Raw genomic sequence first — 13,645 nt, 5'->3', positions numbered from 1 at the left:
TAGTTTTAATCTTTTAACTTTAGGCACATTGCAACAAGCAAAAATTAAATTCTATGCAACATCCACTGATCGGAAGAAATTTGTTTAACATTTAAACCTATTTTCTGCATGAAATTTCCCCTTGTGGGACTAATAAAGGTATATCGATTCAATTCAATTCCAGCATATAAAATTAAATATTTTTTGTGTGCAAGTAAAACACAGCAAAATAAATAAATAAAACCAAAGATTTAACAGCACTAAGTCCTGTTGCTCTTAAATCTATTTTCACCTGTTTAGCAGGAGAGGGGCTGGTGGAGGTTTGCCCGGTGCCGCAGCGGTCATGTCAGTGGGGGGGATCCGGGGGTTTCTCTGTGAATTTCACGTTTCCATGGCAGAGTGCTTGGGGCTTGCTCAGATTTGAAGTTTAATTTTTTTGCTGTAGTGAGAAGTTTTCTTTTCACGCAGACTTTACAGTGAACGCTAAGATTTTTGTCACTTTTTATGGAATCAAACTCAAAGTAATGTCAGTACGTCCAAGCCTTAAACTCTGCATGGTCGAGTTTGTAGAGTGTGTAGATCAATCCATTGTTGATCTACACACGCCTGTTGCTACCACAGATATCTCACACATGTACGTCATCGTCATGAGACACTCTCACAAACAAAATCATGGTTTAGTAACGCAGTAGCGCAGCATGCTTATGAGAAAGTAACAGTAATCTAATTACTTTTTTGCAACAGTAATACCTTACGTTACTCGTTACTTGAAAAAGTAATCAGATTACAGTAATGCTTAACGTGCTACTTCTTATCTCTGTTCCTGACGCAGTCCAGCTGATGTACCCGTTGCACCCTGCTGCACACTTATAATGACTGCAGCTACTTTACCTCATGAACAGTAAACAAAGAAAATCACAGAGTGCATACTTAGGAACATCTCCCCGCGGGACCGGATATGCTCTGAAATGGAGACCAGGTGATGCAGGCTGTCCATCTCAGTCGTCGAGGTTAATGGAACCTGTGGGGGCAACGATCTGATAATGTACCGGTAAAAGGAAATGAAAGCTCATTAGTGAAGTATGCAGGGCTGTTGGATGGAGCTCATCACTCAAGGGAATTCAGGTGAGTCATAAAGGGACAGAAAAAGAAACAAACTTCAAAACTTTGACTCCAGTCAAATGTGGAAACAACGGCAACAACCAAACTTCTGGTCATCTAAGCTACACATTTTGACGCTGATACTCAAACTGATCATTTATTAACATTTATTTGCAAGATAACTTTAGTATATTTAATAAAGCCATGCAAATCTTTACCATCTTTTTATGAATATTTATCAAGTTACAGGCCCTCAAAGTATGTGGGAGTTGGCTCTTTTTAATTCTCCTCAGTTTTCCAGCAATTTGCAGCCTTATTCTTACTTATAGGAGATGTCCAGATGACAGGAGAACACAGGACGAATCAAGCTAGAAGATGAGCCTTGCATGCAAATTCATCGAAGGAGATCTATCACAGCTGCCCATGCCACATGGTGCTATGACCCTCGAATGTTTACCCTGCATACACTTTTTGAAGTTTTCTCCAGTGAATTATCAGAAACCGGGTCAGACATCCAGGGTAGCAATGCTAGTTTCTGCTCTTTTACTTCATGCATATTAAACTGGTGCAGTTTACTGAAAGGTTTAATGGATTTAAACTTCCCACGCACACGTCCAAACCATCTCAGACTATCTTTACTACTTCTGCTCCTTGCACCGTCACATTTCCATTGGTCTCCCTGTCGTTCACACATGTATTCTGTCTAGCTTCTATTAGACTTTCATTCCTCTTCTCTCCACACCTCCACCTTTCCAGGCTCTCTTCAAATTGCTTTCCATTCTTAGTGCAGATCACAGTGGTTTCTGCAAACCTAACAGTCCACGGAGGCTCCTGGCTGAACTCACCTGTCAGACTGCCCATCACCACTGTAAACAAGAAAAGGCTCAGAACAGATCACTGATATAATCCCTTGAAACTAAGTCACTTGTGCTGCACACCTCACACTCCTCTGCCACTTCCTCATGCAGTACATCAGTTCCTCTCCTGGTACTTCTCCATCAACACTCTCAAAGCAAACATCACAGCTTTAGTGCTTTCTCAGCTGATGGTCACTCCTCTTTGCTGACCGTACAAATCAAATAAATAATAAAGAATTATTTTATTTCAGCATCAGAGACAGGGGTTTAGCACAGAACTCTGGCTCTTTAACATAAACAGCCTCAGTGGAGATCCCTTCTTTTCGTGATCTCCTACCCAGTAATTTAATACATCTACAATAACTCTGCAGAGTTTGATGTTAACTGCAAAAATAATTGAATTTGAATCTCAATTTCAAATTTGGATTCTCAAAGGTAAATGTACATGATTGGCTGAAACAGAAAATGTGTGCTTCTACAATAGAACACAAAGCAAAAGCAAACCAAGCAAACTCCTTGAATCACTACCTGATGATGTGTCTGCGTGGAAAAAGTCACAGGTGCCCCACGCACACCTTAAGTTTCCTGGAGGTAGAGTCTGGATGACTTAAAAAAAAATACAAAAACATTAAATTTGACACACAGAAGGTGAGGAGCTTCTCATTTGAAACAACTGAAAGCGAGCCGGTCCGGTGAGTCGGCGCATCCATCCAGTGCACAATGACACACTGAAATCACCAATGTAAATGCGGTGACTAAGGAAGGCTTCGGGAACGAGGTGAACACACTGGACAAAAGATATGTTATTCCTGCACTTATTTCACTCGCCATAGTGGGAAGACCTATGCTGCATGCAAAACATCACAGAAGGAAATAAAAGAGATCTCAATAGTGTTCTGCCATGATATTCATTCATAGGGCTGATAGCAGTTTATGTATATTTTAGTCAAGTTCAGTATGCAGTCCACTCTGTTGCGTTACTTGTAAATTTATTTTAAAAGAAATATACCTCAATCATGTGCTATGAAAGATGTCTGAATCTTTGTGTTGATCATCATGTCAGTTTTATAGCAAAAAGTGCTTTTCAGTCAGGCGCATTTCATTCCTTATCTCCAAAAAAAGCCAGTTTCAATATACACGAAAAGCTGAAAGGTGCGTTTTGCTATATTAACGGATTGTTGGGTAAAGTAAAAATCAGTGAATTGTAAATTATTGATGATTCGTCTCATAAGTCACGACACTGCTTTTACCTCCATAAACTGCCTTTATAAGAGGAAATTATCAGTATTGGTATTGGCAATACTCGTCCTGTAATTTCTTTTTTTCATATTGCATTGATACAAAAATTCGAAGTATTGCACAGCACTACCGTTAGTTTTGTTTTGTTTTTTTTACCCATTAGCTCAGAATAGTAAAAAATACTTCAGTAGGGGACTGAAGTATACATTAGTGAAAAGGATGATTCGGCGTTTTCTGCTTTGGTCTTATCTGATTGCAGAAACTGTTTCTCTACTATGCTAGAAACAATCCTCATGTGTTATGTAACATATTTATACATCGTCACCCATAAACCAGCTCCGGGTTAAAACACTGAACTGCTGTTACTGCTATTATTACATTTAATCTAAAGTTGCAAAACCAGTGAGTGCTCAGATGTGCTCGTCTCCATCTAGTGGTCAATTTTATTTACTGCAAATACATTCATTCATTCCAACTTCAGTTAGAGGAAAGTTCTGGAGAAAATCACAAGCAGTATTTCTTTGATATTTATTTGATTAGTTTTAATTTAGAATTTAGACTCAAATTACACCGATGATTTAGATTCAGAAAAAGACATGGTGGCTGCAGAATAACCCTGACACCTTCACTGTAGCTGAAATAGACAGGTACTTCTATTGCTTTTCTACTCTGAGCACTTTCTTACTACCAATTTTGTTCACTCAGTCCTACAAGTGTTTTTAACCCAACATTCACACAAGGATGGAGCAACTCCGGTGTCTTGCCCAAGGATACTCTGGAGTAGCTGGGTATCAAACCAGTGACCTTCCAGTTAGTAGAGCTGCTTTATTTATGTAAGAGATTATGAAGATCTCATGAACTCATGTGAAGTTATAGAGAGGGTGTATCACTAATATAGGTCATCTCAGGCTGTTGAAATCTTCTGGTTGTGAGGGAAAAGTTGACCTAAAAAAGAAGGGGCTAAAATTTCTTGCTTCGGACAGGGGATAAACTGAGGATAAACCCAGGATGAGATAAATATGGATTATTTTGAACTGAATAATAAAATCTACGGATGAAGACATGCAGGTAGAAGTAAACAGAATAGCTCCTATTTAATATGCCTTTATGTAGATGAAACCTGATAGCTCTGTGACGATAGCACTCCTAAACAAAGGTATCCAATACAGCTGATTATTACTCTTCAGGCACTGAAGAGTAACATCTGTGAAATTCTGATAAGTCCTGAAAGAATTCCTCATTTCTCAGCTTATACTTTTGTGGCAAAGTACCTGAGAGCCTCATTGTAGTCGTCAACTTCAGAAACTCGACGAAGCAATTAAGACGTGAGACGGAGTAGACGGAGGGCAAACATTTTAATAAGATTAAGAACCAGAAATATCAAGTACTACAAGCTATGGCCAAACAAAGTAGGACTTGCTGCCTCAATTATAGCCAAAAAAAAACAACAAAAACAAATCAAATAATCCCTCAAAGTATGAAGAGAGTGGCTACATGAGTGTAAGTTCATCACAAAGACACTGGAGCTCCCTCAGTAAACACTTAATCTGACAACAATAATCTGTCTCATTTCTACATAAAGGACATAATATTCACTCACACATTCACTCACACGCACTCACAAAGAGTACAATGAGAAACGCCTGCTGTTCTGATTGGTTACAAATGATTCACAAAGGAAATCATGCACCTGAAGAGCTTGATTCTATTCTTCCTCAGCACGAAAATGTCTGACACCCGTTACAAAACCAGACTGTACCGGTAAACAGCGAGCCATGGGCTCCTACCCTCACAAAGTAAGACATATTTGAAAAATACATTTGCAACATCTTTGTGACTAGAAACACAATTTGCATCACTGTGTGTGAGATGAGAGCAAAGAAAGGAAGAAAAGTAAACTCAGCCTAAAGCCTCACTGATGCCTGGGCCCGCCCAGGTCGACGCAGGCCGAAAATACATCATTAAATATTCACATAAGTTAGTAATGCGTATGGCATCCTGTCATGTACAGACATATCATCTTTAAACCAGAGGGATGCACCACAAAGCAAACTGAACACAGCCAGGCCTCCTTTCAGAGATAACAGGTGTCATGAAGGTGAGATGTGTTTATCCCGACTCTGTGTTGAAGAAAAAAGGAGCAGATCACACTGAGCAGTGAAGACTTTACGATAATTACTACAGCCAAACATCAGGCCAGAAAGAAAGTTTCTTACAAAGATGGGACTCAATACAAAAGTTCTGAATCTCTGCCCATGAAAAAAAAAAATGAAACCATTCCCTTTGACATTGCCTCCTCATGCACGCTGATTTTTGATCGCTCCATGGAAGTCTCGACTCCTCACACCGTTTCTGTATCATGTCCTGAATCACTCCCAGTTCGCCTGAATCGCAGCTTTTTCCACTTTCATTTCAGTTTGCGTCTGTGCAAGTATGTGCTGTTGCCATCTTAGCTTTATGACACCACGAGGATGGGCTGGATCTGACCAACTCCTGTAGCACTGGCTTGTCATTCACATAACTATAGCCTCTGACCCTGATGGGGAGCTTAATTAAAAAACAAAAACAAAAAACCAAAAAAAAAAAAACCCCCAAAACTGCATGTTTTAAATATTTAAAAGTAGAAAATGTAGTAAGTGGATGAATTAGGGGGAGGGGAGGGTAATTATTCCAAATATTTCCACAAAATCTGGCTTCTTTATGCAGCCAGATTACTCGACCATTAAAAGACTGCAGATATAAGGCACTAATGCACTGGCTTCATGTTTCAGACATGGAAGCAATGGTCATCTCTTCTGTACAGCTTCGGCTAATTTGCTTTCTGCCACACACGCTTTAGGATGTCTGACTTCAGGAGGTAAAAAGTGCTATACAAAACCCAATGCATGTGCAAAAAAGATGAAGCCTCCACAGGGTAAGAAATGTTACATATAGATTTCACTGCTTTAGCTGCATGTTGTTTGTCTTGTGTAGTTGTAGTTGAGCAAAAAGCTAGACTATGCAGGTAAACAATGTAAGGCAACTAGTCAGAACTGCTTGCAACTGAACCAAAACTTGTAGGGGTTTTCCCCCGCACCTTCATTCCCATTGTGGCACTTCCTGAACAAAACATATTGTGACTCACAAATGCTTGGATGAAGAGCCAATATTCAGCGAATTTACATTTCTTCATTTCTGAGTAAAGCGAGCAATGCAACTGCTCTGACCAACCACATTTCAAGACGTTAAATTACCTCTCTAAATCTGAGGAAATTTGAGACTAATAAAAACTAGGGATGCCTTTTCAGATTCAGACAACCTTCAAAATCAGTCTGCAGGAACCCTGTTCTAGTTGCCCCCTTCACTCATTGTCAACTTTTCCAAACAACTTTGCGTGATCTTTTCCTTCCTTTCTACCACCGCCATGAGAGTTCTACCTTAAAACCCGTCTTTCATTTCAGCAGGTTTGTGAAGTCATTATTCCACAGTATTTCTTGCAGTGGATCGGATATTTTATATGGGAATAAAAATAACGATGGGCAGAATCTCTGAATCATTGGTGAACCACTGGTCAACTGCAGGTACTGCCTTCCAATTCGGGTTACGTCGTTGTTTCTAAGTTTGTGCCAGTAGGATTTATTTATGGGGTGGAAATGCATGGAACAAGTTCTAGGATTTCGCGATCTAAAACTAGCCATAGTGGTGTCCAAGGAAACAATTTTGAAGGAGAGATCAGCAAACATTAAAGATATTAAGAATTTTGATTAACATGGGCAGAGCTGTGGAGCTTTGCGATCACACACTGCTCAGTGTTTTCTCTTTGCTGCAGTTTATTCCTAACACAACTCAGGAAGTGCATTCAGGCCTGACCCTGTCCCATAACAAAGGATGAAAATCACTTGAGTTTTTGGCCATTTCAAAGTGGAAGTAAGTTTACTGACTGAATATTAGACAAATCAGTGTTCTACTCTGCTTTACATCAGCAGGAAATTATGAACAAACATAAAAGCACGTTTTCTGCATTGCCAGCCTAATGCATTTAAATCCCTGTTGCTGTAACAGTTTGTTCAACTAAAACCGCACAGCTTCTTTGGGGGCATTACAAACACACGGCTCAACAGGTTTTGCATATATAACCTCAGCTGAAAATCTGTACTGCTCATTAACAGATAATGTTACACAAAAACTTTGAATGTAGCCTCCGCCCAGAGCTGAGTCATCTGGTTTAAAAAAAACAACAAAAAACAAAACAAAAAACAGAGCTACCTTCATGACGCTGAAAACTCTTTAGGCTCAACGTACCTCGTTTCGTAGTGCACCCCTCTGGTGTTACTATACGACAACAGCGGCCGTTACACAAACTGTATGACTTGGTACACACATCGGCGGTACAGACTACACAGGAATTAGCTTCAGTTGCTGAGAGGCGCAGCATTTACAATTATTAATACTTGTTGATGCCAAGAATTCTGACTCCATGCAGCTGTGGCAGTTTGGGGATCAGGACACTCAGAAGCGAGGCAGTGTTGATGACAAAGTGTGTTGTGTTGTATTTTGTATAGAAACTTGCCAGGAAGTATCTGTAAAGGTGGGGGAAAAAAGACAGTGTGTTAGAAATACATTGCAGCATTTTGGTTTCAATCAAATAAAAATAGATAAATAAATACAACGCCTCCTAAAGTAAGTCACTTTCCACAGACACAAAAAGTAAAACATTTTTTCCAGTCTGCCACTGGGCTCTATGAATAGTTTCCCGTCTTTCACACTATCATAACAACTATACAGTACAGAACTATGTCACCAGCATAAAAACGGACATCATAGTTGGTCAATGTGAATGAGACTGGACCCAATACTGAACCCTGTGGAACTCCCCTAATCACGTAAAATGGTTCAGGTAATAAAGTCCTGAAACCATTTATAGGATAAAAATCAAAGACACACATATCCTCTGCTCAGGCCCAGAAATGCTTAGATGTTTTTATTTTCAGGGACAGTCTCTTTGACTCACATGTGGAAGCTGAGATGTGCAGCCAGGCTTCACCTCAGCCAACTGAAGTCACTGAGCTGTACCTCTCCACAGAGTTTGTGCCTTCCAGAGAATTGTGTGTTAATTATCTGTTAATTAATACCGTTTTCTGTGCAGTTACTAGGATGTGGAGTCTACCACCAATGGCTAATGGTTTACTATTGTACAACCATAGAAACTAAGAGGTTTTTTGTGGCACGCTGTAAACATCTTATTTCTGCTGTAGAGCATTTTAACATGGGAGTCTGTGTCACTGTTGGAGCCAGGCTCAAACGGGCATTCATGGATTCAAAATCTTTGGTAGTTCCATGTCACTAGTATCATTTTCCTAGAAGTTTCCACTTGGCATTCTCTCACACATGGTAATGTCCACAGAACTATCAGGGTTGGAGGTACATGTCTAAAGACAACAGGTTCAGAAAGAATCATTGGTATATAATACGTACAGAATAATTGGGGAGATGGTGAAGAACTTTCTAGATGAGGTGAACTGAACGCCATAGTCGAGCTGCTCCCAGTGAGTAAGAAGTCTGGCTTTTCCTTGGTCAGGGGTCTCAAAAGGGGTGCCTTTGACTGCATGCATGAAGACATACATTCCCTGTGGAGTGGAAACTGCGGTCAATAGTGTACTGACAGACTGGCCAAAAAGAAATGTGATGTCCTCTTATTGTCAACTACGAGGGCAATCTCAAAAGTAGGTCTCCTATTGTTTTAGAAATACAACCCATTTATTTTCCATAATATTTACATCATTTTAAAGCTTGAAGACTTATTTATTTTTCCTACATAATCACCATTTCGGTCGATGCAGTTTTACAATGCCCATGTCGATCTCCTGGCAAACTTTTGTTGGAACTTCATCACCCACCCACCCTACAGTCTGGACTTCAGACCCAGTGACTACCACCTGTTCCCAAAGTTGAAAGAACATTTGTCCAGTAGGCAATTCTGCAGCGGCCGTGAGCAGGTAATGACATGGGCATTGTAAAACTGCCACAGCGTCTACAACAATGCATCGACCAAAATGGTGATTATGTAGAAAAATAAGTCTTCAAGCTTTAAAATGATGCGAATATTATGGAAAATAAATGGTTGTTTGTATTTCCCAAAAAATAAATACCTTACTTTTGGGATTCCCCTCGTAAGTTAGCCATCTTGGGAGGTTCTAATTACATGTCTGTGTCCAAAACACTGGAGCTTTAGATGGAAAAAGCTGCAATACAGAGGGAAATGTAATGAAACTGAAGCGCTGACATACGGCCAAGAAATAATCACCACACTGATGGTGTATTGTGGTGGAAAACAATAGGCTATAGTTGACCTCAGCCGCTACTGTTAATAGCCTTCCTTATTGGCTGTGATACACAATCCTTGAGCTCAAACTGTTCAATGACGTCACCCACATCAACTCTCTTCATTTGAGGCCAGCCATGCAGCAATGAAAGGTCACTCTTGTCAGACTTTGAGGCATGGGGAAATTATCATAATAGGTCAGTCATCAGGCTGTCACAAGGAAAACCGCCTTAAGACAAAACAGGGTTCCTGAATCAAACTGATAAGCGTTAGAAATCAGAATTAACACAAAACTTTCTTGAAATAATATAGGGGATAGCTCAGTAGGTAGAGTGGTGGCCCATGATCGGAAGGTCGGGGGTTCGACTCCACTGAACGGCTACCCTGAGGTACCCCTGAGCAAGGTACCGTCCCTACACACTGCTCCCCGGGCGCTGCACTGGTGGCTGCCCACTGCTTCACTGGGTGAATGGGTTAAATGCAGAGGAACTATTTCCCTATGGGGACTAACACGCACACTTTACACTTTTACATAGAATTTAATGCTTTTCTTGCCAAACACAGAAAATTATTTTTTAATTATTTATTTATTTTAACTATGGACTGTTGGTTAGAACAAAACAAGGATTTTGAAGACCTCACTTTGATCTGTTAAATTTAAAAATGTTAACTTTGTTGTTTATTAACCCTCTAATAAAAGAAAATGTATTCAAATTAAATTTTGGAGGCGAATACTTTTTCAGTCTTTTGACCAATGTGGCTTTTTCAGGACCAATACAGATCCTTAGTAAACTTGGAGACAAATAAACAAAATCAGCATCTGACCTCACCATCCCACTTATGTAAAAATAATCAAAAAGACAACGTGATATATTTTGACACCACTAGAATCTTAAAAAACATAGCAAGATAAATAGACATACTGTATAGTAAAATATCAGTACATCGTCCTGCTCAGAGAAGGCCTTCAGTAGATGACCACAGCTGCATTATTTGACCATTTTTCTGTGACATGTGGCCATTACTAACCAGATTATAGAAATCTGATATTATCAAAGATGTAGGGCTCTGTTCCATCTTAAAAGAAAAAAAAAACAAAACAAAGAAAACGCATCACTGTCAGTATTTTTCCTGAGTACTTGTTAAAAATAAACAAATGCAAATAAATTTTAGAGACTTTAATATCCAGTGAAGTGGACTTTTCAGGGAAACTGCGAGAGATGGTTTTCATTAATATTTATAAGATATAAGAGAAACTTTAGCAGTGGATGAATTCTACTTTGAGCACATGCTGATTTTCCTGTTGCTTTGGGGACGTTGCTAATGGAAATAAAAGTTAATCCACGAGATCCTCATGTCTTTGGACACAGCAAGTGCAAGATTTGGAATCAGAGCTGCTGCTGAAACAGGTTAACGAAAGCGTGTCACATGTGAGAGTGTTGGCAAACCTGAAATAAACTACTGCTCAACCCACCAGGTCAGTCTGGGCTGTAACTCAGAGCATTTCCTGCAAGACATTTGGAGCGTGAACAGACTGAAAATCATGACCAAACCACTGCAGTTTAGCTGGCTTGTCCAGCGCCTGTGTGAAATACAGCAGCTGGAAGTCAGAGATGTCATATTTCAGTTTATGCAATGCAATTCAAAGCATTGAATTGCATTCTTTCCCCCCCCCTCAATCATATTTTTTGTTGCTCCTTTTGGCACCATCTAAACAGCCTTTCTCTATGTAGAAAAACCCCTGAACAGCCTGGTTTGTTTCTGAAGCTCAGATAGCAGCACTGACACAGCATGAGAGAAAACTGAACTTACTAAGTTGTGAATGACATTTGTTAGAGTCCACACCACGGGCACGCTGAAGAAGGGTATGCTCAGGAGCACGATGTGAAGCACACCAACACCAAGTGCGTAGGTCAGCCAAATCCCTCGACTGTTCATCACTCGGGTGTTTGGGTTCACCTCGCTGTGAGCCACACCCACATTCATCCTGGTCTGTGGACAGAAAGACATTCACAAAATCACTTCTGTTATACACATTATAAAAAAAAGCTATTCCACCTGTTTTGTGTTAAAAAACCTGGAGGTTGAATGTTTAAACTGAATTCAAAGAGCTGAGCATCGAGGTGGAGAGAAACTGATTGCAGGGATTTAGGGGTGGAGTTGTATTTATAGATAACACCACCATAATCCAGCATCACTAATCCACCTCTTATTGAGTATGTTCACCCCATGTCTAAATGGGTACCTCTGATGTGTTTTGCTAAAAAATAAATAAATAAATAAATGAATAAATCCAACTTTTTAAAATGAGAGTTTCCTCACACTTAACTCCTCCGTGAAACTCACTGTAATCTATTGTGTTTAGTCTCATTTACATTTACTAATTTTAAGTTCTTAGACAACAGTGAAGGTTTGTTGCAGTTCAGTGGCAGAAACTTTTAATCTGACTGTATTTTAACATGGACAAAAAGAAAAAACAAAAACTCCACAAAAACAATCAAATTCAATAGGATGGTCAACTATGATCAACACTCAGCCCCTTTAATAGATACACCAGTCAAAACACTCATTAAGACGAATATCGGTAAATTAGCCAGAAATGCATTTAGACATATTTAAAAAATGTCCACAAAACCATTTCTAGTGTTTACAGAAGACGTTCCAAAAATGAAAAAAAAAAAAAAGACTCCAGAGAAAATATCTGGTTGATATGGTTGAAATATCTGCTTCGAGCTGACAACAGCAACTTAAAAACAACACTAACTCAAATAATTATCACAGTTATCCACAAGAGCATCTCTGATTACAAAAAATGTCCAATCTTTAAAAAGGTAATACCGAATGTATCTAATAAAGTGGCTGATAATTAGATAAATCACAGTAACAGCATGTACCGGGTTTAGCTCTGAAAAAACAAGCTGACTGTAACTGTATGAATTTTATCTCTATATGGTGCAGCTGTTATTTTGAAAATCAAATTACACTATCAAAGTATGTCTGTAGTACTTGGTATAACAATAACGGGGGTGGAGGGCCTTATGTAACTGGTTAAACACTTTCTAAATAGATAAAGGACAGATCAGAGCTCAAGTTGTTATTAAAACAGCTAGCAGAGTCCAGTAAGTGCATCGTTATTTTAACGGACAAATGACATATATACAGCACTGAGTGCGGCGGTTAATGACTCAAATTTTAATATTAGTCTCAAATAGTGTTCACTGTGGTCATTAACTGCTGCTCTTGTCAGCAGACATGCAAATGATATTACAGAAAGACCCAGGAAAAAAAAAGTCACTATCTGCTTAACTTTTGTGTAACAGCACACCACACTAGCCTTAAAATTACCCAGGAGGCACCAAGTTAACTTATGTTCACTGCACTTGTTATGAAACTGGTGTAAACCTGGTATTTAGCAGCAACCCAACCCTCACAAATAGTTGTATAAACACGGAACGCCAGGATATAGCCGGACCCCCGAACAACCACTCTTCCTAAACCAAGTTGAATTCAATTAAATACAAAAAGGAAAAGAAACCTCCGACAATCCCAGAGTGCGAGACTTACAGCTAGTAGCAAGCAGTGAAGGTATTTGCACGAACAAACTGCTGCAAGAGAAACGCTTTTTCCTCCTGTTGTGCTCAGCTCCCAGACAGTGCAGACGGCACGACGTAGACGGACACCACCGGAAGTAGACGCGGATTTAGGGAGTTTTTACCCGGGGTATTTTTAACTCCACGGTTTGACTTGTAAGGCCGTTTCCCCGCCCCCTAACGGCTCACACCAATCAATACGCCAATGAATAAATACTATGGGAATACATGTTATTTATTTAATGTTTAAATACATTTATTTAAATGTATTTAAATTCATAAATTATTTAAATATTAATTTAATATTTAAATATTAATTTTTATTTTTTATTTTTATTTTTCATAACAAGTGCAGTGAACATAAGTTAACTTGGTGCTTCCTGGGTGATTTTAAGGCTAGTGTGGCGTGCTGTTACACAAAATTTAATTATTTTTAATATTTAAATGTTAATTTAATATGAAAAGTTTAAAAAGCGGTTTAAGGATATGGTTTTTACAGGGTACAGGGAAAAGGTAGAGATTTGATAGGGTGTTCTTGTCTAATATTTTCATGTGTGTGCGGGTGCACGGGTATGTTG

At 39.2% G+C, this 13,645-nt stretch overlaps 1 protein-coding gene across 1 annotated transcript; it reads right to left on the bottom strand.

The window, feature by feature from the left end:
* Positions 1 to 4,512: 4,512 nt before the first annotated feature.
* On the bottom strand, positions 4,513 to 13,101 carry ormdl1 (ORMDL sphingolipid biosynthesis regulator 1). Its single transcript, XM_085434568.1, has 4 exons — positions 13,042 to 13,101; positions 11,290 to 11,469; positions 8,631 to 8,782; positions 4,513 to 7,735 (listed from the first exon to the last, which is right to left on the bottom strand). Exons 2-4 carry the CDS (start codon positions 11,461 to 11,463, stop codon positions 7,600 to 7,602), a joined length of 462 nt encoding a protein of 153 aa, XP_085290694.1. The 5' UTR covers positions 11,464 to 11,469; positions 13,042 to 13,101; the 3' UTR covers positions 4,513 to 7,599.
* Positions 13,102 to 13,645: the final 544 nt, after the last annotated feature.

This window comes from Copadichromis virginalis, linkage group LG16 (assembly GCF_057382275.1).
Source record: "Copadichromis virginalis isolate Kocher_CV1m ecotype Utaka linkage group LG16, C_Virginalis_male_GT1.1, whole genome shotgun sequence".
Taxonomy (NCBI): Eukaryota; Metazoa; Chordata; class Actinopteri; order Cichliformes; family Cichlidae; genus Copadichromis; species Copadichromis virginalis.
Note: the sequence above shows the minus strand (reverse complement) of the source record. Positions and strands in the feature narration are given on the sequence as shown.

What these genes read in the sequence shown, in the direction of transcription:
- ormdl1 (XM_085434568.1), bottom strand. Translation starts at nt 11,463, where the DNA reads ATGAATGTGGGTGTGGCTCACAGCGAGGTGAACCCAAACACCCGAGTG. An exon ending in CAAATGTCATTCACAACTTA is followed by an intron (nt 8,783 to 11,289) that starts GTAAGTTCAGTT and finishes TCCACTCCACAG; the next exon opens with GGAATGTATGTCTTCATGCA. An exon ending in ACCATCTCCCCAATTATTCT is followed by an intron (nt 7,736 to 8,630) that starts GTACGTATTATA and finishes CCACCTTTACAG; the next exon opens with ATACTTCCTGGCAAGTTTCT.